This window comes from Dermacentor silvarum, chromosome 3 (assembly GCF_013339745.2).
Source record: "Dermacentor silvarum isolate Dsil-2018 chromosome 3, BIME_Dsil_1.4, whole genome shotgun sequence".
In the NCBI taxonomy this organism is placed as follows: domain Eukaryota; kingdom Metazoa; phylum Arthropoda; class Arachnida; order Ixodida; family Ixodidae; genus Dermacentor; species Dermacentor silvarum.
Window position 1 is genome coordinate 116,224,065 of NC_051156.1, and position 27,626 is coordinate 116,251,690.

At 47.0% G+C, this 27,626-nt stretch overlaps 1 protein-coding gene across 1 annotated transcript in view; it reads left to right on the forward strand.

Annotated features, from left to right (window-relative positions):
• Positions 1-27,626, forward strand: part of LOC119445731 (uncharacterized) — a 97,120-nt gene that overhangs the window by 15,741 nt on the left and 53,753 nt on the right. Inside the window, exons 5-7 of the mRNA XM_037710017.2 lie at positions 11,020-11,067; positions 13,055-13,129; positions 26,041-26,146. Coding sequence (XP_037565945.2) covers positions 11,020-11,067; positions 13,055-13,129; positions 26,041-26,146 — 229 coding nt within the window. The remainder of the gene's footprint in view (positions 1-11,019; positions 11,068-13,054; positions 13,130-26,040; positions 26,147-27,626) is intronic.

The window sequence follows — 27,626 nt, forward strand, 5'->3', positions numbered from 1 at the left end:
GAAATTCCCACGAAGCATCTAATCCTTACATTTGGCTCCAGTACTCTCCCAGATACCCTTGAAACAGGATACACGAAAATCCGAGTAAGACCATACATTCCGAACCCGCGCAGATGTTTAAAATGCCAAAGATTCGGCCATGGCTCGCAAAGCTGCCGAGGCCGACTGATATGCGCAAAATGTGCCGATCATGCACATCTGACAATTGTAATGGCGCCCTGCACTGTCCAAATTGCGATGGTGACCATGCAGCATATTCTCGATCCTGCCCTAAGTGGAAAAAAAGAAAAAGACATCATCACACTCAAAGTAAAAGAAAACATATTTCCAAGAAGCACGAAAGCGTGTTTCTTTTCTTCGTATTGCAGGGTATGCTGGTGCGGCGCGTAAGGGGACAACGCCGCAGCAGACTCCGGCATCGGCACGGCACACAAAGAGTGTGACCGCGGCTGTGCCACCAGCCCCCCAGGCGACAGCAGCCAGCACTGCTGCGCCGTCTCTGAAGGAGGGCCTATCGACCTTTGTGTCCGTGGCCTCCAAGGCCCTGCTTTTCGAGGCAAGGCCCACCCCGAAAACACCCCGCTCGCTTGAGCGGAAGTCCAGCGGCTCCCTGGAGTCTATGGACACAACCCCAAGCCAGGCGGCGCATCCAGCGCCTCTGGAGCGACGCGATTCTCGCGACCGCTCCAAGAAAGACAAACCCCGGATTACGGGGCCTGGAAAGGCTCCGTAAGCCAACTAGACTTGTCTCTTGACACACAGCCCAAGAACACAAACAATATGGATACACAAATATTACACTGGAATGTGAGAGGCCTAATGCACGACCTCGATTACATTAAAAAACTTTTACACAAATACAGTCCAAAGGTGCTGTGTGTTCAGGAGACACATCTTAAACCTACACAAACTTTCTCCAGGAATACGCCATTTTCCGGAAAGACCGGGACGAGGCTGTTACATCGTCAGGCGGTGTAGCTATAATAGCTGACGGAGGTGTTGCATGTCGGAAACTGCAGCTCCAAACCCCTCTTGAAGCAGTTGCTATCGAAGCAGTGCTATTCAATAAACAAGTCACCATCGCGTCTATATACATCCCCCCAAGTTATCAACTCTCTAGAAATACATTTCAAAGCTTTATTGATGAACTCCATCACCCTTACATAGTCGTTGGTGATCTAAACGCACATAGTACACTGTGGGGCGACTCTCGCTGTGATGAGAGAGGACGGCTAATAGAAAACTTCCTATTCCCTTCAAGTGCCCGCTTGCTTAACAAAAAAGAACCAGCATTCTACAGCCCTACACGCAAAACATTTTCTTCCATAGACATAAGCATAGCGTTCAGTACAATTGTGCCATAGCTGAAGTGGGATGTGATTAATAACCGTCATGGAAGTGATCACTTCCTCATCGTACTAAACCTTACAAAACAATCTGAGTGCTCTACACACGTTCCTCGATGGAAAGTCGATTCAGCCGACTGGACGCGGTTTCGTGAAATAACACATTTGCCCTGGGACGATGTCCGTGCACTTGGTATTGACCATGCAGTAGGATACTTTACAGCGTTTATTATTGATGCTGCATCAGTATGTATACCCCAAACAAATAAGTCGCCATCGAAGCGACGTATTCCATGGTGGAATGAGGAGTGTAGGGAAGCCCAGAAAAAGCAAAACAAGGCCTGGAATCTCCTTCCTAACTCCCCAACCACAGAAAACCTAATTAACTTCAAGCCGATTAAGTCCAAAGGTAGAAGAACACGCCGCCGTGATAAACGGGAAAGTTGGGAAAAATACTTAAGCAACATCAATTCTTATACAGACGAACGCAAAGCCTGGAACAGGGTAAGCAAAATGAAAGGCCGCGAAACTCATCCTCTACCTTAAGTAAACACAATAGGAGACACTCTTGAGGACCATGCTGATTGTCTAGGAGCACATTTCGAGCATATTTCCAGCACATCCCATTACACAAACATTTCTAAAATACCAGCGACAAGCAGAGCGACAGCCTCTGGGCAGGAAAGACACAGCCAATGCAGCATACAATTGTCCATTTAGTATGGCAGAGTTTCAGGCTTCACTGAATTGTTGTAACGAGTCTGCTCCAGGAAGTGACATAATACTATATGAAATGATAAAACACTTGCACCCTGAAACCCACAAAATACTACTGTCACTCTTTAACACCATGTTCTCGGCTGGCTACATTCCGACTGCATGGAAAGAAGCAATCGTAATTCATATTGTCAAAGATGACAACGAACCTTCTTCGGCAAGTAGTTATAGGCCTATCGCTCTGACAAGTTGTATATGCAAACTCTTCGAGAAAATGATTAACCGGCGCCTCATCCATTTTCTTGACAGCAACAAAATACTCGATCCTTTACAGTGCGGTTTCAGAGAAGGTATGTCCACAACAGACCACCTTGTTCGCATTGAATCTTATATTAGAGATGCTTTTATACATAAGCAGTTTTGTCTCTCAGTATTTCTGGACCTAGAAAAGGCTTACGATACGACATGGCGCTACGGAATTCTCCGCGATCTTTCAGCGATGGGTGTCCGTGGCAACATGCTAAACACAATCGAAAGTTATCTCTCTAATCGTACATTCCGTGTAAGAGTGGGTAACGCTGTCTAGGCCCTTTACTCAAGAGACCGGTGTACCGCAAGGGGGTGTGCTTAGTTGCACGCTATTTATTGTAAAAATGAACTGCCTGCATACGGCCATCCCACGCACTATTTTTCATTGCGTTTATGTCGACGATGTGCAAATAGCTTTCAAGTCATGCAATATTGCCATCTGCGAACAACAAGTGCAGCTTGGAATAAGCAAATTGTCAAAATGGGCAGATGAAAGTGGTTTTAAAGTAAATGCCCAGAAGAGCACTTGCGTACTCATTATACTAACAAGAGAGGCGTAAAGCCAGTCCCAAGTATTGCAATCAAAGGAGATGAGCTCTCTGTGAGCAGCGAGCACAAGTTTTTAGGAGTAATTTTAGATTCTAAACTCACATTTATTCCTCATCTTAAGCATCTGAGGGCAAAATGCCTGAAGACAATGCACCTTTTAAAGCTTCTGTCGCGTACGACTTGGGGTAGTGATCGAAAGTGTTTGCTTAACTTCTATAAATGTCTTGTCCTCTCACGCCTAATTAATTTATAATTCTGCAACGCCAAGTGCATTAAAAATACTAGACCCCGTTCACCACTTGGGTATCTGTCTCGCGACTGGTGCTTTCAGGACAAGTCCAATCCAGAGCCTCTACGTAGAGTCGAATCAGTGGTCACTTCATATGCAGCGGTCATACAGCAGTTTTGCATATTATCCGAAAGTACAAGCAAATATTGAACATCCTTCTTATTCAACAATAAACGATGTGACCGCTGGCACACGCTTCCATAACCGACCTGCAGCGAGAAAGCCGTTCTCATTGCGTGTGAGGAACCTCAGTGAGGAAATGGGTGTTCCACTTCTTGAACAATGTCCTATGGCTCCAGCGAAACTGTTACCGCCGTGGCAGTGGCAGCTCATAGATTGTGATATATCGTTTGCAGAGGTCACTAAACACGCGCCAGAAGCACACAATAAAATGCATTTCCTAGAACTCCAATCTAAATACTCATGTATAGAGTTCTACACAGACGCTTCCAAGTCACATGCCGGGGTATCTTATGCAGCCATCCATCCTTTTCGTAATCCGGTGTACTGCACCCAGAGAGAAGTATCTTTACGGCTGCGGCCTATGCACTATTATCGGCTGTGAAGTATATAATGAAATCAAAACTTCAAAAGACTATCATATTTACAGATTCCCAAAGTGTCGTGAAAACATTAAAGTCACTCTGTAAACACAAAAACCCTGTACTTAATGAGCTCTATTCCATTCTGTGTAGCGCGTATATATCTAACAAGCATGTGATTATATGCTGGGTGCCGGGCCATAGAGGCATTGAGGGTAATGTTCAAGCAGACCAAATGGCCACATCAGTTACATCTCAGGCGTTACATCTTCCTACAGCTGCTGTTGCTGCATCAGGTTTGAAGCCCTTCCTGCGAAAGAAACTGCGAGGCCACTGGCAACGCTTGTGGGATGCAGAAAGAAATAATAAGCTTCACTTGATAAAACCACAGTTAGGTTTCTGGCCCCCCATAACGAAAACACGACGAACTGATGTCCTGTCTGTCGTCTAAGAAGAGGACATACATATGGCACCCACAATTTTTTGCTTACTGGTGATGAACCACCAACCTGTGGTAGATGTGGTGAGAGGCTGACCGTCCTCCATGTCCTCGTGGAGTGTCGTGAAGCCGAAACAGAGAGAAAGAAATATTTTCCTCAAGCGTACCGGTATCAGGTCCCTCTTCATCCCATCATGTTTCTTGGTGAAGAACCGCTTTTTAACGCCAAAGCAGTCGTCTATTTCTTAGACGATGTGGTCCTGCATGTTATTAGCCCAATAAGTTCGTAGCGCATCCTCTCTCCAGAGGATGCCGCTGCGATAGTAGTTTTTATAGCACATGCCTTCAGGCTATTGTGGTTCAAGGGCTCTGTTTAGGCAGTAGTGCTTCTTGCCAATTACTGCATCTTAAGTATTTTAAATATCGTGTCATTCTTTCTCAATGCATTCCTCATTTCATAGTACACCTCATTAGTCACTGCCACGATTTTAGTACATGTATATTTTACGCACGTTACAGCGATTATTTTTAGGCCCCTTTACAGTCACGCTTCATCTACTTCGCAGAATTCATTGCTCCACTGCACACTCACAAACACTGGCATGGCACTCTTTGGCCATAACTGGCCCTTGCGCCATAAAACACCACATATCAGCACGTCTTGCAAGGCGGGCTGCCTTCAGAGACGCAGAACTCGAGCAGCATTCATCATCAGAGGTCGGCCCTTTAGATTCATCGTTAGAGGCTAAGCGAGCCCGTCTAGCGGCATCGCTTTCACGGCGTTTGGCCAACCGTTCGGCACGCTCCTCTTGAGTCTCTTCAGCGCGCTGTCTCCACTTCATTTCTACGGCGATCCCTGGCCTCCTTCAGGCTGGCCGACTTCTCACCATCCATACTGTGGCCTCAACTATGGCTGCGGCGACGCAAGCTCTCCCTTTCTATACTCCGTTGTTACAGCAGGGGAATGCGGGCTGTGACGTCGTACAGAGGGCGCAGCGAGCACCCAATGGCAGGAGCGGTGGCCGCACGGCGACCGCGACGAGGCGAGTTACCGGAGAAGCGAGGCCCGTGGTGTGACGTCGCACAGAGGGCGCGGCGAGCGCGCCAGCTGTGGCGGTTGCCAGGAAACGGCGGACGCGCGCCTGTAGGAGCGGTGGCCGCGCGGCGACCGCGACGAGTCGAGTTGCTGGAGAATCGAGGGCCATGGTGTGACGTCACAGTGCGGCCACGGCTCAAAGTGAGGTGATGGCGAAGAGGCGAAAGCCTGGCGTAATGTAGCTATCGCTACAAAATGGCAGATATTCTTGTTTTATTAACTAAACAAATAGAATTCATAGTGAAATATTTAGCACGCACAATAGACAAGGACACAGTGAAGAGGGACACACGAGTGCTCGTGTGTCCTCCTTCACTGTGTCCTTGTATATTGTGCGCGCTAAACATTTCACTATGAATACGTAGCAACTCGCCCGAATATCCCTTCTGCTGCAAACGAAGAGAAATCTCAAGCCGTGTTTTTAAGTGTAAAATTGTAGTGTTTCAACACACACACACACACACACACACACGCACAGACAGACACACACACACATACGCACAGACACGCACAGACACACACGCACAGACAGGCACACACACACACACACACACACACACACACACACACACACACACACACACACACGCACAGACAGGCACACACGCACACGCACAGACAGGCACACACACACACACGCACAGACAGGCACACACACACGCACAGACAGACAGGCACACACACACACACGCACGCACGCACACTTGCTATCTTAGAATAAAAAAAAGCATTCCCCAAATACCAATTCTTCGTGAGAAAACCTGCTTTTCCTTTGAGCGCAAATTTAAGTGAAGCTAACGTGGTGAAACGTATGACTGCAAGATGGTTTTTTTTTTTGAGATGGTGGCTAGAGTCTAAGTACACCTCAAAATAAGCAAACATACACGAGGAAATGAGAGAGGAAATTGAATGTTAAATTTAAGAGCTCTCAAGGGCACCTGGTACGCAACGTTGTCAGCGTGGGGAAATGTGTCTATGGAAATTTAGTTTTTATTTACGCATTTTGTTGCTCTCACTGTTGAGCAAAAAAAAAAAAAAACAGCTCTAGGTTGTTGCCGGTGTTGATATGCGTCCCTTTTTTCACTTTAGCAGCGCACAGCAGCCGGAGACAACCACAAAACGAGAGTGAAAGCAGCAGCTAGGCCTTTAGCTACCGATATGCTGTTCAGCGAGCTAATCTTTCTAATGCCGTAGATAGTAATCAGTCTATCAATGACTCAATAAATGAATGAATCAATTTTATTAACGTACCCAGGAAGAGCCTGATGGTCTTGGTACTGACACACGTGAGGAATGGTATAACACACATACACAGATATACATATTCCTCCGTAAACAGGAACAAAAGCGCACATGCCATACTAATGCGGTTTACAATATGTAACATATACAATACAACACAGCACAACACATCTTGACACAGTACAACATAGCACTACACAAAAATATAGCACATAACAGAGAATGAAAGCATTAACGAAGACGAAATCCCATTAAACCTAACCAAACAGCTGGTCCAAAACTGCAAGTAGCAGCTGCGTAGTAACGGGGAGCAAGTTATTAAAACACATGCAATTCCGATTGTGTGTCGTGAATGCAGGATGAACCTTATCTCAAAGGGCAAATGCGATAAGAATAAGACGCGCTCATGCAGGCGAGTTACAGTAATGTCGATGATAAACACAACGGAAATGCAAATAATAAAATTTGCGTATTCGACGTGGGTGGAGAGAAATGATATACTGGGAAAACTACAAAATGGATACACACCAGGCAGACGTTTCAAGGATAAAAGTTTTGTAATGACGCAGTGCATAGAGATTTAAATAGCTCAGAATAGGCCTTTATGGCTGACATTTATAGAGATTGAGGAAGCTAACGACAAAGTAGACAGGGAATTGGTGTGGGATATTCTCAACCATGAGGGCACAGACGAGGATTTCGTGGAGTTTTTGAGATAGGAACCGAATAGAAACCGATTAGAAACCAATTAGAAATCGTATGGGGAGGCCGAAAATGCAATGGAGTTGTGTAAATTCGCTGAGGACCAAGCAATAATGGTCTCTGTCCCCATTGGTTTTCACGCTTTATGTTAGAGTCAGGGAATAACACCTAGAATGCAGTGGATTAGGTTTTGATCTATCTTACATGCGCAATGGGCAAAATGTGCAACAGAGATCCCATGCGGGCGACATAGTGCTACTAGCAGAAGGGATTTACATACTTCCGAATATAAGTGGCAAAGAAGCAACGAATTTAGGCCGTAAGTGAAGAAGATACGAGTAGTAACGTGGCTTCAATTCAACAGGAAGTCATACCGATGGTCAAGCAATATAAATAAATACCTGGGTGTACCTCTAAAAGAAGGAAGGACCTACTCAATCGTCCACCAAGATCATCTATAAATAAAAGGGAAGCGGAATGCAGCGATAATAAGATACAGGGCACTTCGGGGCTGCAATAAACAAGAGGTTGTGTGAGGAGTTTGGAAAAGTGTAGTCATGCCAGCGCTATCGTTCGCAAGTGCAATTATGGGCTTTAAATAAGAAATTTGTCGAGGTTGGGGATTAACCAGAGTTCAGTGTGCCGACTGGCATTGGGGCCCCACGGTGAAGTGAACTTATTGTCAACTTATTGGTTTCTCGTTTTGGTGTATTTTCTCGTAAATACATGAACACGTTACACGTTTCAGTGGCATTTAACTTGAAAGTGAGCTTTGTGCCCTCTGTAGATTTCCTTACATGTGTTTTTTGAGGTACAATATTCTTCGGTTGACATCGGTTGGTTGCCTTCATCGCTGTCAGACAGTTGACTACATAAAATGATTTTTTAATATAAAATTTGCTTTGTTGAAGCGTTGAAAAAAATTGGTATATATAGAGGCCGTTTCGCTTTCGACGACTGCATCCAAACAAAAGAACTGAATAAATATATCCCAGGTTACAATACAGCCCCCCTAAACATCCTCGTATAACTCACCTCAGCATCGTTGTCTATCACACGCACGCGCACGCACGCACGCACGCACGCACGCGCACACACACACGCGCACGCACACACGCACACACACACACACACACGCACACACACACACACGCACGCACGCACGCACGCGCGCACGCACGAACAAGCGCACGCACGAACAAGCGCACGAACAAGCGCACGCACGAACAAGCGCACGAACAAGCGCACGAACACGCGCACGAACACGCGCACGAACACGCGCACGAACACGAACACGCACACTCTGACTCATAAGTGCGTCGTCTCCGAAATATTTTAAGGCAAAAGCCTTTAAGGGCTCATACTCGCGGCGTCCGACCATCCATCCGTCCGGGCCCTGGAACGGTGCCAGCTGTGGCCTCTCCCTCTCACAATCAGCAATCACGTGATGGCACAACGGCGCATTGCAACAGTGGCGCCACCACAGCTCTGGCCTCTCACCCTTGCACTCTCTCAGCAATCACAAAAAAGACATGACATTCTGTCGATGGCCACAGGCTTTCGCCGAACACACTTTGGAATTTACAAAGTGTCCATCAAATTTTGTATGTGACAATTACATTATGAGTATAAGAGAACCAGCTATAGTGAGGATGGTAAAAGAAATTCCAGTTAACAAGATTTTCTATCACGTGCCTGAATTGATTGCAAGAAGGAACGCACTTATGATACATTACCGTATACAGCTCGATAGGCTGTGATGATAGCCTGGCTTGTTGGTCAAAAAACTGAATTTCTATAAAGTCACCACATAAAGATTGCAAAGCGGTCGAAGCGTTTATGCACGTAAAGGTCATAGTAGAACACAGCTGTGCTGAAAAAGGCCACAAAATGTTATACCCTTGAAAAAGAAAGGCTGTAAATCTGCAATGTATATACACGAACTTAATCACAGGCTTTTAATGCATACAGAATATATTTTGATAGACTTACGTTGTTACTCATTTCTGCCAAATATAACTACCGCACTCTAACTTTCTAAGGATATTATCGGGAATATTCTGGACATGTAATTTTAAGGATGTTCGTTGGGCATCATTAAAGGCGTTGGGCATCATTAACGGAACTATTCTACGCAACAATGTCATATATGGGCACACCGAAAACGGTGACAGACTTCTAGACAAATAGTATATCGATAAAATCTACTAGTCTAACTCGGCCTAATATTTTCGTTTAATGTACCTTTAAATATGCGTGTTCATTTCGCTACCTTGTCAAGCTTAGCTATATTTAGCTTTTTGCTTGTGGCCGATGCTATAAAATTTTTTTCTAGTTGATCTGTGTTCCCGATTCTTAATCTACTGATGTGCGCTGCTTTGTATAACATTGTTAGAATGGTATTTAGGAAGACCTTTTGAATATTAAAAAAATGTCGTAAATATCTGTGGAGCCATGCTTTATTCTTTCAAGCTATAAAGTAAATCACATTTCTTAAGTCTTTCAAAGCATTTACAAATCATCAACGCTGAAGGACCACTACTGTGCGTCCCACAGCTTCATGCCGCATAAATGCATGGCATGACAGCAAGTGTTAAGAATGGATCTCGGTATTTCCTTTCCAATTAAACTAAAAGCGCTCAAGCAAAACGTGGACATTAAAGAAAAGGGAAGGAACATAGCATGGCTTCCAACTGGATTATTATTTACGAAACAGACACATTTATACAACTCATGGACAACTACTAAATTACATGTAACAAACGAAAACACTAAAAATCATGGTAACGATATGAGCGAAATTCATACAAAACGCACGAAAACGACAACAACGCCGACGTAATACGCCTGCTATGTAATGAAGGTTCCACATTCCAAGTCTAAAAACTTTGATTATTCTTCGTAGCAAGAGAAGGTGCACTGGCGAATATGGTGTCGCAATGTGTCCTTTCTGATAGGTCTATGACTTTTGTTGTCATTGTTGCTAATTTTGCCTACTTGTGCCCTGCTCTTACTAACTGTGCATCATTCAAATTGGGTGTAAGCCTAAATTCGTTGCAGTGTGCGGGCAAATGTTTTTCCAAGCCTGGCTTCACATCAGAATTATGCGCACGCAGCTAATAATTGTCACATCGTCCACTCTCCACCTGTTAATTCCGATTTAGCAGTATATATATATATATATATATATATATATATATATATAAAGGCCTGTTTCGAAAACATTAAACCAGTTGGAAATCCACGCCATGCTTCATCCCTTTTATTCTCCTGTGACAAAGTTTGTCTTTCCCGCTGTTTACGTCCAAAAACTAGCCCAACCCTGCATTCTCCACAAAGAGCTACATCTGGCATTAAGAGGAAAAAATACTTTAGTCAAAAGTGACAAAGGATAAATGCTTTTGTTCACTTTTTAAAGTTTAATTTGTGCGTGCGAAATACCAATAGGCAGGCACAAATTATCTAATTCGCGGACACCAAACAAAATATTTTCAACCTTTCGTACTTGAACCGACGAACCTGTGCAATTTTTGACATTCTGTTTTTAACAAGTTAATTTTAAAGTGTTTTACACGATGTTTAAGCACATTTGCTACATGTAAGTTAAGAGGTCAACAAAAGTTCGCGGACCTTTATTGTGCCAGTTCTGACAAACGTCGAAACTGTAGTTATACACGCCAGGTTAAGTAAGTGGTCGCCATACAGAGTTCTAAGAATTTAGCACTCGGAAGCTGCTTTCTGTAGAAAAGTACAATTTTTCCGAATAACGCTGCATATATATTTTCCAGCTATCATCAACGGCATTATTACGCACTACGGGACGAAAGGAGCTGCAGGTAAGCTTCGTCCATTAATAAACTGTTAACACTTGTTAGATAGCATTTATAGCTCAATGACACGGAGGTTCATAACATGCAAGAATTAATAATTCAACACATGCGTGAAATAAATGACCAGGCGCAATAGAATACTCAAAATATGTTTGTAATTTCGCACTTCTTGCTCACTATTGTTTGTTCACTGAAACACTGAATTCACAACAGCAAGTGTAGAACAGAGGGCAAAGACAGCACACAGTTTCCATGCACAATTTACAAATAAAATTACAGTTTCTTTCAGAAGCCTAGCGATATAGAAGCCTGCCAATATCAGGAAAAAAAGCAAACACCTATTAAATGTAATTACATTATAAAAGAGTTGCTTGCAGGGTGGCTGGTGCATTACATTGAAATTCATGTTTTTTTTAGTGCCACAATCCAAAAAACAGCTGTTCTTAACTCTCCTGTCTTTTTTTTGTCAGATGTAGTGTGTTGTGGTGTTGTAGTAATACTGCTACATTATGATTCCAAAAGCTAATAGTTGCTAATATGAAACCCGAATACACTAATCCTAATCTTAAAACAAAGTAAAAAGGGGAAGTCAGATTTCTTTAACATGCTGAAGAACAGTTTCCTCGGTGCAGCCTCGGCATAGTAATTTCGCCTGGATGATTGCAGCGTGTAGGTCGGTGTCCCATAAAAGGTAGCAAAAGAATAATTATCTAAAGTACTTATGAGCAGACTGCTGAGTGTGCAGGTGTGTTTTTGGGACGAATAAAAATGTCCTTGTAATTAGGCGCACTATGGCGGAGAGATTTAGAAACGATTATAATTTTATTGGCGGCATAAGTGAAGTTCCGTGTTAATGAACAGTGGCGAAGTACGGTAAGATTTAAACCCGGCTGGCACTACTTCTGTATTCATGAAACGATGAAATTGTCCTTTTTTACTCTTTTCAGCTTAGCAGTCCCATTCACACTTGCGACTAGGCGAGGTCGCGCGACCAAGTTAGTCGCAAAGCGACCAGCCGCAAGTAGTCGCAAATGGTCGCTTTTCTCGAAATGCGACCGTTTCGGGCCAGTCGCTCACTGTTCTTTTTTTCAGTCCCGCGACCGCAATCGCATAACAGCTGAACCATCAGATGCGAAGGAACAGGACGCTTATTGACATTTCAAGCAGACGTGAACGGCATATCGTGATACATTTAGGTTTAGCGACTCGTCGGTTGCATTTGTCAGTGTGAACATCGTTCGTCTTGAGTAGCTTTTTTTGTCGCCAGTCGCAATCGGTCGCGCGACCTCGCCTAGTCGCAAGTGTGAATGGGCCCTTAGTATTATCGCCTTCCACATCTAATGCCCCAATGTGGACGGGGGTGCAACGAAAAAAGGTAACCCAGACGGACGAAACAATTCAGTGAACAGGATTATGGAATGCGCTTGTAAAAGCAGGATACGAAATTATTTCATCTATTGAGCCATAGATCACAAGGTCAAACAACGGGAAAGTTAAAAAAATCAGCAGAGACACTTAAGACTGCTTACGTGTAAGAATGAGAAGGCAATATAGTTACTTTGGTGAAATGTTTTTTCCCCCCGCACGTTCCGTGTCCGCGCAAGCTCTCCCCTGCGCTCTAAATGCGCCTAGGTGAGGCCAAAAATACGCCGGACTCGAATCTTATCGATTTGATAATAAAGTTTACGTTCTTCTTCTGTGAAAGCACATCTGTTTGCTTCTGCACATATAGTGCGAATCTACATTTCCACAAGGGGAGGTGTTTCTTTGCCCTGTAGCACACTATAGAAAGGACTCGTAAGTGGGACACACAATTTGAACAGGTATTTGCAAACTGTCATCATGTCGTACTCAAATATTGGCGACGTTGTTTCAAAATAGCCTGAATGCCTGATCGCAGTTTTGTGAACTACATTGCTGCGCTTGTTTATGTAAAAACAATATATGAAAGCACCATCGTCATACTTTTAATCTTTCATTTTCGCATTTTCAGACCATGCTCGTTATCTGGAACCAACAGAGAGATGGAGTGCTCCTATGAAGTACATTCTTGGCGCTTGTAAGAATGGTAAGCAAGCGGGGCTTTTGAGTTTTTTCTGGACAAAGCTCGAAGAATTTAGAGGAATGAATGTGCTGTAAAGTGTAGTAAATCGACTGATATGCCAATAAAAATTTGTAATGAGGGAGTAATGAAGCGCAACATGTATTGCGCAACTTTTTAAATAATATTTTGGCGCAAGATCTCAGTTATTTTTACATAGCAAACGCAATGAATGCTCCGACGAACACATGCAGGTAAGCTGGGTACAAAATACGTACATAATCGCTTGCAAAATAAACATTTTGACTGGGGGGGGGGGGGTTCGTGCACAACATTTTACATATGGCATCACATCGTATGAATTCTCAGACCAACGACAGTACCGCCTTTTCTAAATAGTTTATAACAGACTTCAAATGGCAAACAAGTCGCGTCCCCATATACTCTGGTTGAAATGAGTGCTGAGCACAATAACCCCAGACATCTCTATGAATGTTAACCTGCAGCAGCAGATATACATACATCGTCAAATACTACGAATATTTAAAATGAGGTTACAAAAGCCTATGTATACTTAAGAAATATCGTCTCTTCATTGAGCTTACTTTGGGTTTGGGTTAGCGATTGCCGAAAAAAATGGCGTGCCTCGAGACACTCCGAAAATAGCTGCACAATTTTGGAGCAAAAGCTGCCCAATTCGTGGCGCATATGTCATCGTTCTGTAAGTTCCGGTGATATGATATTACGAGACTTTCACTTAGTTTCGTATTTCATCAGCCTAAACTTTTCACCCATATAATTCTGCCAGTTTTACTGCTAATATTGACATTGAGCATACAGACACGGAAAGAGGCAGACCGTGCGACGCATAGGGCGCTAAACCGCTGGTCTATTATAGTCAGAATGGGTGCCAAAGAAGGCCAGAACAAGTTCGTGGGATTAAAGGGACACTAAAGAGAAACAGGAAGTTCAGCTGGAATAAAAGAGGGACCTTCAGGAATGCATGCAGTTTTTGTTAGGTGCAAAAATATGAGTTATTAGTGGAGAAATTCGTAAACAATGACCAAATATCTCTTCCTCAATTTCTCTCACCCCAGATTTGGCGCTGAAGCAGTGTCGTCACAGATTTCATTGCTCTCAGCGAATCAGAATGCGCCATGATACGTCACCGCTTGCGTAAACGGCCGAGGCGCTGAATGCATCATGGCTGCATGGCCGCTGCGTTTGCGTTCGCAACGATGGATACCGTTGCTGCCGCTGAATCTTGCAACGAAGAGCTCGCCAGGGAAGCAGGACTGCATTTCAGCGATATTCAGTGAAACGGAGCGCGAAACGATCCTCCGTGCTCGAGCGGTAGGTGTCTCCGAGTGCGATGGCGGTGAGCCGCCGACTGCGCCGGCGGAAAGCAGAGCTTCGTTTTTGTCAACGGTATGCGAGGCGTCCGGTCCGCCAGGCAACGACGTTCCCGACAGAACAAGCGTAGAAAGTTAAGCACGTACTCGGTATGGTTATTTCGTGGCTTTATTTAATGACATTCAGCACTCACCGAGCCACCAGTTTGCTGCTGCAGGGGCACCGGCAGAGGGTTTAATGAAGGCCGCATTGAGGGAACAGCTGCTCGAGAAAGAACTGGCCTCTGGGGCACGCCAAGATACTTTCCGAGGGCAGGATTAAATACATAATCCGAGGGTGAGAAATACAGAGAGCACACCATCGGTTTCTCTGGATCTTTTGCCGTTTTATCATCGGCAGAGCAATGAGCCTTTGCGAACGCCGGGGAGCCGGGGCTCATCGCGCGGGACCACATGAAAGGACACAGTCGGGTCAACACTGCCGCTGCCCCTGAGCAAGCGCCTTGGGCAGTTTATACAACCCTCAACACTACACACAAGAGGCATTTTCTGGCTGTCTCCCGCGAAGTCAACGTTTTTCGAGCCACGCAACACGCAACCAAACACTAGAGCGGAAAAGGCGCGCGTGATGATGCATGTAGCAAAAACGAAACTACGAAACTATCACGACCGCATGTAGTGCGATGCCATTTTTTCTTATTTATTTAATTTTGCGCTAAACTTGTACTTCCTAACTTGAAACGGTTTAAAAAGTTGGAAAATGCTGTTTATGTAGGTTTGAGGTGTATTTCATTTTGCGTTTTATTAACAGCGATAAATCGCTCTCGACCAATCGCGACCGGTCTGCGTTTGTAATCTCCGACGTCACGAACGTGTAGTGCGGGAAATTCGAAGGGGCGTCAGCATCTATAATTCAGTTTTTTTTGCTATTTTCTCGCTTATTAAACATCTGTTCGCCGTAAGAATGGTATGACTGTGATTGTGATAGGATGATGTACCATTAAAGCTTAACTTCCAGTTTCTCTTTAGTGTCCCTTTAGATTAAGGAAATTCGCAGTCATATAATGGGGTCAACTGTTGCAAGAGAGGAGTTAATAGAGAATGCTGGGAGGCACCATTGCCCTTCAATGGACACTAATAGGCTGATGATGATGGTTATGATGGATCTGGAATGCAATTAGTCTCACAGGACATTTGGTTGTCCACCAAACAGACAGAATAAACGCGCCAGAAATACAAGAGTTCAACTTTTTGCATAACTGCATGGCAAATGCGAATGCAGTCGCACGACACGAGCCTGCAACTTGGTTTACATAACCCTGTCTTGGCGTCCGGTACGAAGTATGCAACTGCCCAAATTCTCAAAACGCTCGGCCAATAAGCTCGAGTGCGCCAGGTATTGGCATAGAGTACATGCGAGAACGGAAATGGCAGCCAGCTTTTGCGCTTGCCCCAGCGTCAATCACGATGCGTTGGAGCTGCAGTCATGTACAGCAGTGACTGTTGCGCGTCCCCCTATTTCGTTAATTCATTGCTTAACACAGATGAATATTTGATATAAACTATAATCTTCGTGGCGGTCATGATCTAAACTCTAATGTTCCTGATGGTCGTGACAACAGACGTGTGACATCTATTGAGCAGCACCAGACACAGCGACAATTATTTTATATATATTCTTTCGTGGAAGCGCCGTGGGGAAACTATAAGGTGTATGTACAAGGGGTAGCAAGCACTGGCCAACATGGAAGCCAGCCGACATCAAAAAAGGCACGCCGTCGTCCTCAGGTCAGCCCTATGCCTCCTATGCGTATGCCCCACTACATCGAAGTGTCAACATCATCTTATAACAGCACGTAGCATGACCCCCGGCGGCAGAAGCACCGGCTCGGCGCCACTAAGGACCCACAGCAGAGGAAGGGTGGTAATGCTTGAGTCTCGAAACATGGACGACGTCGCCGGACAACGGAACAGCAGGTGTAGTCGGACTGGCGGACACCATTCTCGTATGTGACATCAGTCACTTGACGAAGGACGAGGTATGGGCCCGTGAAGCGAGGGAGAAGTTTTTCAGAAAGGCCCATATATCGGGAGGAGGTCCAAAGCAGCACGAGGGCACCCGGAGCAAAACGTTCGTCGCGATATCATTGGTTGTAAAGGCGCTTCTGATTGTCTTGGGAAGGAGCAAGTCTACTACGGGCTATGTGCCGCGCGTAATCAGCCCGGGCAATGGCGTCGCGTGCATATCCGATAGTCGAAGTTGCAGGAAGAAATGTGTCCAATGGTAAACTAGGTTCTCGCTCGAACAAAAGGTAAAAGGGAGAGTATCCAGCAGCGTCGTGGCTGGACGAATTATATGGGAACGTCACGTATGGCGGTGCATGGTCCCAATCATGGTTGTCAGCCGACACGTAGTTGCAAAGCATATCTGGTATAGGCCTGGTTGAAGCGCTCGGTGAGCCGGTTCGTCTGGGGATGGTAGGACGTGGTGATCTTGTGCTGCGTGGAGCAGGAGCGCAGGATATCGTCGATCACTTTCAACAGTGAGGTAGGGCCTCGGTCAGTCAGCAGTTGACGTGGGGCACCGTGTTCTAAAATCACGTCTCGGAGGAGAAAGTGCGCCACGTCTGTAGCACAGCTGGTTGCCAGCGCACGTGACATTGCGTAGCGCATCGCGTAATCAGTAGCGGCGGCAACCCATTTATTTCCTGAAGCAGATGTATAAGAAAGGATCCGAGAAGGTTCAAACCGACGCGGAAGAAAGACTCAGGTGGGACGCCTATAAGTTGAAGATACCCAGCAGGAAGCGTAGACGGTTTCGTTTGACGTTGAAAAAGCTCGCAGGCGCTGACATAACGCCGCACTGAGCGGGCTAGGCCAGGCCAATAGAAGCGACGGCGCACGCGGTCATGTGTGCGAGTAACACCAAGGTGACCAACGGTTGAGGCGTCGCGAAGCTCACGAAGAACTGTTGAGCGCAGGTGAGACGGTATAACTAGGAGAAGGTCAGAACCGTCAGGGTACACTTACGCCGATATAGGGTATCATCCTGCAGGGTGAACATGCGCACAGAGGCGTTGCAGGGAGAGGATTCCAGGCGCTCGATTATTTCTCGTAAGTAGGCATCCTGACGCTCTTCACCGGCGATGTTAAGCAACTGGCTCACGGAAAAGACGCAACCGAGAGATCCAGTGCGCGAAGAGTCACAGTCGGCCACAGGGTAGCGGAACAAACAATCCGCGTCTTTGTGCAGGCTCCCTTCCCTGTCTTCTATACGACCATGTACGTATATACTCTTGCAGGCTAAGTGCCCATCGTGCTAGTCAGCCTGTAGGATCTTTCAAAGAAGCGAACCAACAGAGGGCATGGTGGTCGGAAACTACAGTGAACAGTCGGCTGAATAGAAAAGGGCGGAATTTTGCAACTGCCATACAAAAGTGAGGCACTCACGTTCTGTAATTGAGTAATTTCACTCCGATGCGGACAGCAGCCTGCTGGCATAAGCGATGGCACAGTTCACTCGACGTTGACGTTGGGCCAATTAAGACAGCGCCTATTCCATAACTACTCGCGTCAGTGCGGACTTCTGTTTGTGCTGAAGGGTCGAAGTTTGCCAAAATGTGAGGCATTGTGAGGAGGATGGTTAAATCGGAGAAAGCCGCGCTTTGTGCGGGATCCCAGGTAAAAGGGGCGTCTTGTTTAAGGAGATCTGTGAGCGGTTTCGCAATCACTGTAAAATTCTTCAGAAACCAGCGAAAATAGGAGCAGAGCCTCACAAAGCTGCGAACATCTTTGGCAGACGGGGCACAGGGAAGACTTTCACGGTTCGAATCTTCTCCGGGTCAGGTTGTACGCCGGCAGCGTGCACAATATGGCCAAGTGTCGTAATGCGGCGACAGCCAAAACGGCACTTCGACGAATTCAGCTGAAGTCCGGCATGGCGGAACACGTCAAGAATCGCTGAAAGTTGTTCGAGGTGGGAAATCAAACGTAGGTGAAAACACAATTACATCGCCTAAATAACACAAGCATGTATACCACTTGAACCCATGAAGCAGAGAGTCCATCATTCGCTCGAATGTGACTGGGGCATTATACAGACCGAAAGGCATGACATTGAACTGGTAAAGCCTATCAGGAGTTACAAAAGCCGTTTATTCTCGGTCCATTGGGTCAACAGCAATCTGCCAATATCCAGATCTAAGGCCGATAGAAGAGAAGTAAGCGGCACCATACAGACAGTCGAGAGCATAATCAATTCGCGGTAATGGTTAAGCGTCTTTCTTCTTAATATTGTTGAGGTGGCGATAGTCCACACTAAAGCACCACGATCTATCCATACTTTTTTAAAACTAAAACAACAGGAGAAGCCAAGAGACTAGAGGATGGCTCGATAATGCCCCTCGCAAGCATCTTTTTGACCTCCTGCTGGATGATGCTTCGCTCAGATGCAGAGGCAAGATAGGGGCGTCGGTGAACAGGGTTGGCATCGCCTGTGTGTATCCGATGCGCGAGTACGGACGTCTGGCTGAAATACCTATTACCGAAGTCAAAAATATCTCGATACGACTCAAGAATACGTCGAAGGGCTTCAGTGTGCTCAGGCGGAAGGTCACTGGCAATGATGCTGCAAATGTCGCGGCCGCCACAAGTTGTCGGCGTCGGAGGGCCCTTCTGAATACATGTAGCATCTAGTAAAAAAACTTCTATCTGAAAGTCTTGTAGGGGGCAAAGATGCGCTACTGAGGAAGTACTTGCTTGATGAAGTCAAAATTCACAATTGGAAGGCAGGTTCTATTTGCGGCAATGCTCAGGACCGTGTAGGGCGCAGCGACACCGTGCGTCAGCAGGACGTCAGTAAGAGGCCTCACGTAGTAGGTGTCATCTGGAACAGCTGGCGAGCAGGACAATTCAACATACGTCATGGGTTTAGATGGTAGGCGAACAAAGTCGCTGTAATGTAAACGAGATGGGGGAGGTTGGTCACTGGGTTCAGCGGAATCAAAGTCCAAGTATGAGGTCATGAGGGCACTGTGCAAGGACCGTAAAAATAACTGCCACCTGGTGACCAGCAACGGTAACCCGAGCTCTGCACATACCAACAACAGCACCGTCAGTGACACGTACGACTCGGGTCGTGGGAGATGTAAGGATCTTCTTCATGCTACGACGAAAACTGGCACTCATGACAGACGTGTGCCCCACTATCAACCAAAGCTCTGACAGGGACGCCGTCAACGTGGACTTCAAGAATGTTCCGATGGGCATGTAAGGGCAACAGAGGATTTTGGGTCAAGATCGACAGTGAAGCTTCACCTCCAGAAGCTGCGCAGTCTAGTTTCCGCCGAGAAACGACGGTTAAAAGACAGCGAAGGAGAGTGGCGGCGAGTCGGTGAACGAGATGAACGGCGATGCGGCGGAGGCGACAGGGAGGGAGTAGCGGGTACCTTTCTCAGGGTCATTGGGTGCAGGGGATTCGGTGCGGGGCGGATAGCGGCTTGCAGTACGGAAGGGACCAGAGTCAGAGGGAAATGGGCTAGAGGACTGAGAGGGCCACTGGCTGCGGTAATACACGTTGCATAATGTGTCCAGTGCGGCTGCAGCGGAAGCAGATAGGCTTATCATCGCCTGTTCTCCATTCCAACGGGTTTCTCGATCGATGAAGGGCGTACGGTCCACGACGAGGCTTGCCCGCGAAGACTTGGGCGGCGTCAGGAGTGTTCATGGCGCAGACAGTAGAGAGGAGGCGAAGGTTCGCAAATTTCTGGCGAACAACGGCCTGGATCAATGAGACAGCCGGCGTGGAGGTCTCAGATACCGTGGGTTTATAAGAAGCCGGATATGCGGCATCGAGTTCTCGGCGGACGATGCGGGTCACGTCGTCCGATGTGGATGGTTGACAAGGAGTTGCCGCCTCGCAGGACGACGTCGCAGCGGTATTCGGCAGACGCTCTAACTGCGGCGAGATGCGCCGATATTTAGCTTATTCTAAATGGCGGCGCTCTTTGATGACACTCTCAACGGTGGTCACGTTTGTGAAGACGAGCATATTGAACGCGTCGTCTGCGATACCTTTCAAAATGTGGGCGATCTTCTCACACAGCCCCGCAAAACAACACCCTCTCACCACATCTACACCCAGCACCCACCCCACACATTTCTTTCCCCAAAGACAATACTGATATTCAACAGCAAATTCTAGCTGAGCTAAAGGCTATCAGAGAGGAGAACAAACGCCTCCACGAACAAAACAAAAAACTTCGCACGCACGTTGCAGAAATATACGCCAATCGATCGTACCGCCAGTCAGGAGTCCGCACCAATAAGCACACCCTCATCACTATCATCTTCGGAGAGTTCTGAACCCATGCTTCTCGCGGAATCAGCAAAACCGACCGAAATTGCGCAAGTCGAGGAGAAAGTCGATGCACTGCAACAGCAGATGCTAGCCATGCAACAAAGTATCCAGCAACTTGCAAATGCAATCGAAGAAACACGGCTCGCAAAAGATCAGCGACGTAAGAAGGTGAAAACAATAGGACAACAGGAAGTAGAGCAGGGACACCCTGCCGATCCACCCCGTATAGCAAGATGAATAGAAAAACCAACCACTGCAACGAAAACCAACTCTTAATCTGGCAATGGAATTGTCGCAACTACAAACGCAAGCACGGATCATTGAGACAGTACATAATTAACGCCAACACGGCACCGAGCGTAATCGCACTGCAGGAAACAGGCACACACCCAACTCAAACCGGCTACAACACACATACTACCACGCCTGAAAGCCGCGTGGCCACACTTACAGCTAAAACGCTCACTACAATACAACACACAGTAGACGGCAGTGACGTCGACCACAACCTAATTGAGATCCTACCCCTCCAAAGAGGCCGAAAGAGCCTTTTCATACTGAACATCTACAGCCCACCCAAGCAGAAGCAGGCCAAGTTCGACTACTTAATCACCCAAATCGATTACCATAGCCAAAACCAACAGCCTCCTTATAGTAGGCGACTTCAACGCGGCTCACCAGGCATGGGGCTACACGACAGCCACATCAAAAGGCGCTGCACTCCAGTATATGATACAGCAGCACTGTCTCATCCTCCTCACAGATCCCGCATACCCCACACGTCTAGGAAACAGCGTCTCCAGAGATACGTGCCCTGACCTCACCCTCACTAAAGGGATACAACAAGCCACCTGGCACAACACGGAGGAAACCCTGGGCAGTGATCACTGCATCCTTGCAACCACATTGTACGTTACGCATGCACGCCGCCCGATAAAAAAAGATAACACTCACAGATTGGACAGCTTTTCGCAAAGAGCGAGCGGATGACTCTTCGAGGGCTATTGCGGATCTCGAACAGTGGGTACGAGAGCTCCAGCAACACGTAAACAGACATTCAAAACACATCACACTCACCACAAATATTACGGCAGTAGACCCGCACCTTCTTCACTTGCGGGAGGCCCGTCGAGGCCTTGTTAGGAGATGGAAGCGCCAAAAACATTACTGGAAACTGAGACTACGTATAGCGAAACTCACGGCAACCGCAGAATTTTATGCTGGGGAGCTTACCCGTCACAACTGGCGACAAATATGCAACAAGTTGCAGGGCACTCTCTGCACGGCCAAAACATGGTCGCTACTACGCCATCTTCTTGACCCCACGCAAAGCAAAACAGTCAGCCAGCAAACAATTCAACGTCTCCTCCACAACCATCCGGGTTCTGACGACGACATCCTGGAAGAGTTGAGGGTGCGGTACATAGGAGATTTCAAACCCACACAGGGACAACCTCCCACGTACAGCGGAGGCGACAACCACGACCTGGACAAGCCGATCACCATCTCTGAGGTGCAACAAGCAATCCATGCACTCACACGAAACACCACCCCAGGCAAGGACAAAATAAATAACAAGCTCCTGCGCAATCTGGATGACGGCACCATTCAATCTCTTACTGACCTATTTAATCATCATTGGGAGGCGGGTACGCTACCAGCGGATTGGAAGCACGCGGACATCATCCTCATTCCAAAGCCAGGCAAACCCTCCAGCTTAGAAAATCTCAGACCAGTATCACTGACTTCATGCCTAGGTAAGCTGCTGGAGCACGTCATTCTGAACCGACTTCAACCATACCTAGAATCCAGTGACTTGCTGCCCAAAACGATGTTCTGATTCCGGCCCCACCTTTCTAGCCATGACGTTCTCCTTCAACTGAAGGAACAAGTCCTTGAACACATTTCACCACACAACACCGGAGTGATCTTAGCACTAGACCTTAAAGGCGCTTTCGACAATGTGGCTCACAGCACCATCCTTACAAACCTAAGTCTTACCAACTGTGGTCGTAATACTTATAACAACTACGTACGCGCCTTTCTAACCAACCGTACGGCCACAGTTGGCATTGGCTCACTCAGAACCCCGACGTTACCTACTCACAACAAAGGAACCCCACAAGGTGCCGTTCTATCACCCACCCTTTTCAACATTGCTGTGATGAAGCTACCTGATAAACTCAATGCAATATCAGGAATCAGGCACGCAATATACGCCGATGATATCACTATCTGGACCACCACTGGTTCTGAAGGAGAAAAACAAGACGCACTCCAACAAGCGACTGACGTCGTCCAGCATTATGCAAGAAGCAGCGGTCTCCGATGCTCCACCGAGAAGTCGGAACTATTAGTCGTTCGACAGAAATCCCGTAGAAAACTCAATGAAATACCCCACATTACACTCACCCTCGAGTCTCGACGGCAAAGAAATACCCACAGTAAATCGCGTCCGCATTCTCGGCCTCCACATACAACAGGACGGCGGAGGCGCCTACACCATCCAACGTCTCAAGCATACCAATTTCCAAGTCATGCGAATGATCAGCCGCATCACCACCAAACAACACGGCCTGAAAGAAGACGATGTGACCCAGCTCGTCCAGGCCCTGATAATCAGCCGCATCGCCTACGCTGCCCCGTACCTTCCCCTCACTCCCAAGCAGAAAGATCAAATAGACATACTTCTGCGGAAAGCATACAAGCAAGCGCTCGGCCTACCACCGGGAACAGCCACACTCAAGCTCGAAGCCCTAGGAGCCATAACACAGAGAAATCATAGACGCCCACCTCACAAGCCAACGAGAACGCCTAGCCCTCACACCAACAGGCAAGAAGCTCCTAGCGCGCCTAGGCTACCCAACACAGGGCCGAGGCCACGAAAAATCAATCTATCTGGCCCCCAACATCCGGGAGCATATCAAGGTAGCCGCCATCCCCAGAAGCATGCACCCGGAACATCATGCCAGTCGTCGCAAAGCTCGCGCAAAGACTCTTCAAACAAGATACGGTAACCTCCCCAACATACTATACACAGATGCCGTGCAGTACCCCCGAAAAGCAGCCATGGCAGTCAGTGTTGTCGACCATAACCTTCAAGAGGTGGTCTCGATGACGGTCCGCACTGCCAACACCCTCGAAGCGGAGGAGACAGCCATCGCCTTAGCCATCGCCTCTAGTCAAACCAAAGAACACGCTACAATTATTACCGACTCTCAAGCAGCTTGTAATAGCTATGCCAGAGGCATAATTTATTCCATCGCCGCCCGATTCCTCAATTAAGCCTCTCAATTACCCGACGTTGAAATAGTATGGACTCCAGGACACGAGTCCCTCCGTGGAAATCAGCGTGCGCACGCTGTAGCCCGAGCTCATGCCACCCGGGCGCCACAAGAGAGGGATACGGCCGCATCTATGGAGCCTGTACCTTTACAATACCACGCCATATTAGAACACCACAGATTGAACAGACGTTAATACCCACCCCCGCATAAGACCCTCTCACGCGAAGACGCAGTAGCATGGCGACAATTACAAACCTACACATACCCCCATTTAAGCAGATTACACGCAATACACCCTGCTCTGTACTCGTACAAATGCCCCCTTTGTAACGACTACGCTTCCCTACATCACACCACATGGGCATGCCTCAATATACAGGTAGTCCCGCATATGCCCAACCCCACACCCGAGCAGTGGGAGGCCGTGCTGACTAGCTCGGACCCTCGTGACCAGCAACAACTGGTGCGGCGGGCCCGGGAGACAGCAAGAGCCGCAGGAGCCCTGGAGTGAGGGCACCTGCCAACACAAGCAGGAGGACGCCTGCTTGTTTTTTTTTCTCTTAATAAATGTTTTTCCTCTTCCTCCTCCTCCTCCTGTCAGCGTTGGACATCTTCTGGTCAGCTTGTAGACACAAGGCCACCACGTCCTGTACGTAGGACAAGTACGGTTCACTTGACGTCTGGATACGTACCGCCAGTTATTTCTTGGCGGCAAGCTGTCGACCAAACGCGTTGCCGAAAAGGTCACGGAGCTGTTGCTTGAACATGTCGCAGCTGGTGAGATCATCCTCGTGGGTCCGAAACCAGACGCGAGGGATGCCACCGAGGTAAAATATGACGTTTACCAGCATTACAGTTGAATCCGAGCCATTCTGTTTGCTGGCTATCGCGTACATGCTGAGCGCGATAGCCAGAAAAGGTCCCCCAGAAAAGGTCGCCCCAGAAAAGGTCCCAGGATCGCGGGGCTGTGCGAGGGCGATAAACTGGGTAGTGGTCGCAGGCGTATACCTGCAGTAGCGACGTGTCATCACCTGGCGGCATGGCGGTAGGTTCGAGGTGGCGTTCACTTCGAAGCTCCGTCATCAGAAGTACCCAGCACTTCCACCGAATAAATGTTACGTGCAAGCGCAGTGAAAACGTTAAAATTAAGGCTATTCATTTTTCATATAAAATACATCACACGGGTATGTATTTATTTATTTATTTATTTATTTATTTATTATTACCCTCAGGGCCAGAGGCATTAAAGAGGAGAGTGGGTTACAGCAAATGAACATAAAAACAATAATAAAAAAGCAGTTAGAACGTTCAAGTACAAAGGCTTCTGATTAGACAGTTTTAGCTAGGGTAAAATCGTCGTAAGAAATTGGTAGCAAAGTACGATAGTAAAATGGTAAATATGAAATGCACTTACGTTAAAAACATATAGTAGGAAAAATGCTTCCATTATACAATGTTAGCTAAATTTAAACACACTAAGCCTGTAACGTCCAGTAAATGTAAACAAAACAAACTAACACTGTGGAATAAAATATTGTACAAAGAAAAGTAAATTCATACCCTTTCAGTATTCTAAGACGCAATTGAGCCGTAATTATCTGTAGAGTTTCCAAACGCGTTGCTATGCACAACGGAAGTATACAATACAAATATATTGAAACCAAGAAAACTATTGAGGAAAGCATAACCAATTTTTTAACAAACAATTAATTCAGATCAGAGTTATTTTATACTTTTAACTATTTGAATGTATGGATAAACAGACATAATATAACTAAAAATATTTGTTGGTCACTATTGACTATTCTAGAAAACTAACAAGTTAGTTACAATAATTTCTAATGATTGGGCTGGCTTGGCAGCAATATATGAAAGAATGCCCATAGAACTATTTTACTGATGTCATGACTCCCTGCAATATACCGGCTTTCTTATTTTCAGGGCAATGCAGGTACAGAAAGCAAAGAGTTGTTCATGAAACTAAGCTGACAACACCGTGTGTAAGTGCACGAACCTATGAGGGAAAAGACTACATAGGAGTTGAAGAGTAAGCAACCTTTATTTACCGCTAAACTGCCGCGAGTGTACAAATTAAGAGAGGTGGTATTGAGGGCATCATTTTCTGTGATTTATATATCACCATCACTTATGAATAAAAATTGGCAGCCGATCCACGAAGTGAATGCTGATGATAGAGCGAAGATCCTTGGACGATTACGGCTGCTACTCGAGCTTTCGCTTCGGGGTCTTGCTGCCGTTGCCGGCGTGCTGCTGCTTCGCGTGCTCGTAGCTCGGGGTTAGCTTCGCGGCGTTGCCGTTCGGCTGCCGCGCCTCGTTCTCGAAGTGCAGGATCAGAGTCACGACGTTTGCACTTACGTTCGCGCTCCCCCATACTGCAGTGCTAAGTGTAGAGACAGCGGCGCGGCGCCGGCGCAACACCTGCGCGCGGTTGGTATGCGCGCTGCGTGCGCTCTGCGAACGGTTCTGCGCATCACGTCGTGCGCTTGCTCGCAGAGGGGTTTCGGAGCGCCGCCGGCGCAGCGCAACACCTGTGCGCGGTCGGTATGCGCGCTGGGTGCGCGACGGGGAGCTACGACGACGACGGCGACAGCGGATATCGTGAGAGCCTAAGGAGCTTCGCTCCTAAAAATTCGGCAGACCGCGTCTCCCGATGACTGTCGACTGTAATGCGTTTAGCCTTGAAACAACATAGCGACACAACGAAGCGTGCCACGCCGGTGCCTGCGAACGTTGAGAACTGTTCCCTCGCTTGACGCACAGTCAGTGGCACATACCCAAGTTGGCGAGAGGTTCGTTAAAGAGCTGTACCCACCCAGTTCATTCATGGCGCAGCTCGCTAAAGTGTTGACGCGAAACACGTTCATTGAAGAGTGCCGCATGCTAAGTGCATGAGGGGCACAGCGCGCTAAAGCGTCGGCTTCCTGTCCTTGAGGAACCCTTGTGACGTGGACTCTTTTCCTCTCCGCATCGAAGAAATGGAAGTGATCTTTTCCGCAATTGTAGAGGGGCCCGTTTCTCAGTGGCACATACATAGTTACCCATTAGCCTCAGCGAGGTTCATTGAACAGCAGCACCCACCTACACCTACTGGCAGATACTCAGTGGGACAAGCTGGCATCAAAGATGTTCACTAAAGACCAACACAAACCGAGTGGCCCATACCCAGTGTTCCAAGTCGGCATCAAAGAGTTTCGTTGAACAGCGGTACCTAACTCAGTCCCGCATCTACAGTGGCCCATATCAGCGTGAAAGAGGTTCGTGAAAGAAGAGCTGCACATAAATACACATCGCCACAGACTCAGTGACCCAATTTGGTCGCATGGTTTGTTTCAAACCCTGGTCCGTCCGTACAGCAGCTCGAGGCGCTATCCATTCGACTACGGACTACTCAGGCACTCAGGTAGGCGGGAAAACGGTTAGGTGCAAGCATACATAGATATATAGCCCGTGGAAAGCGCGTGAATTACTGTAAGAGTGTTAACGCATTAAAAGGCACTTTTGATAAT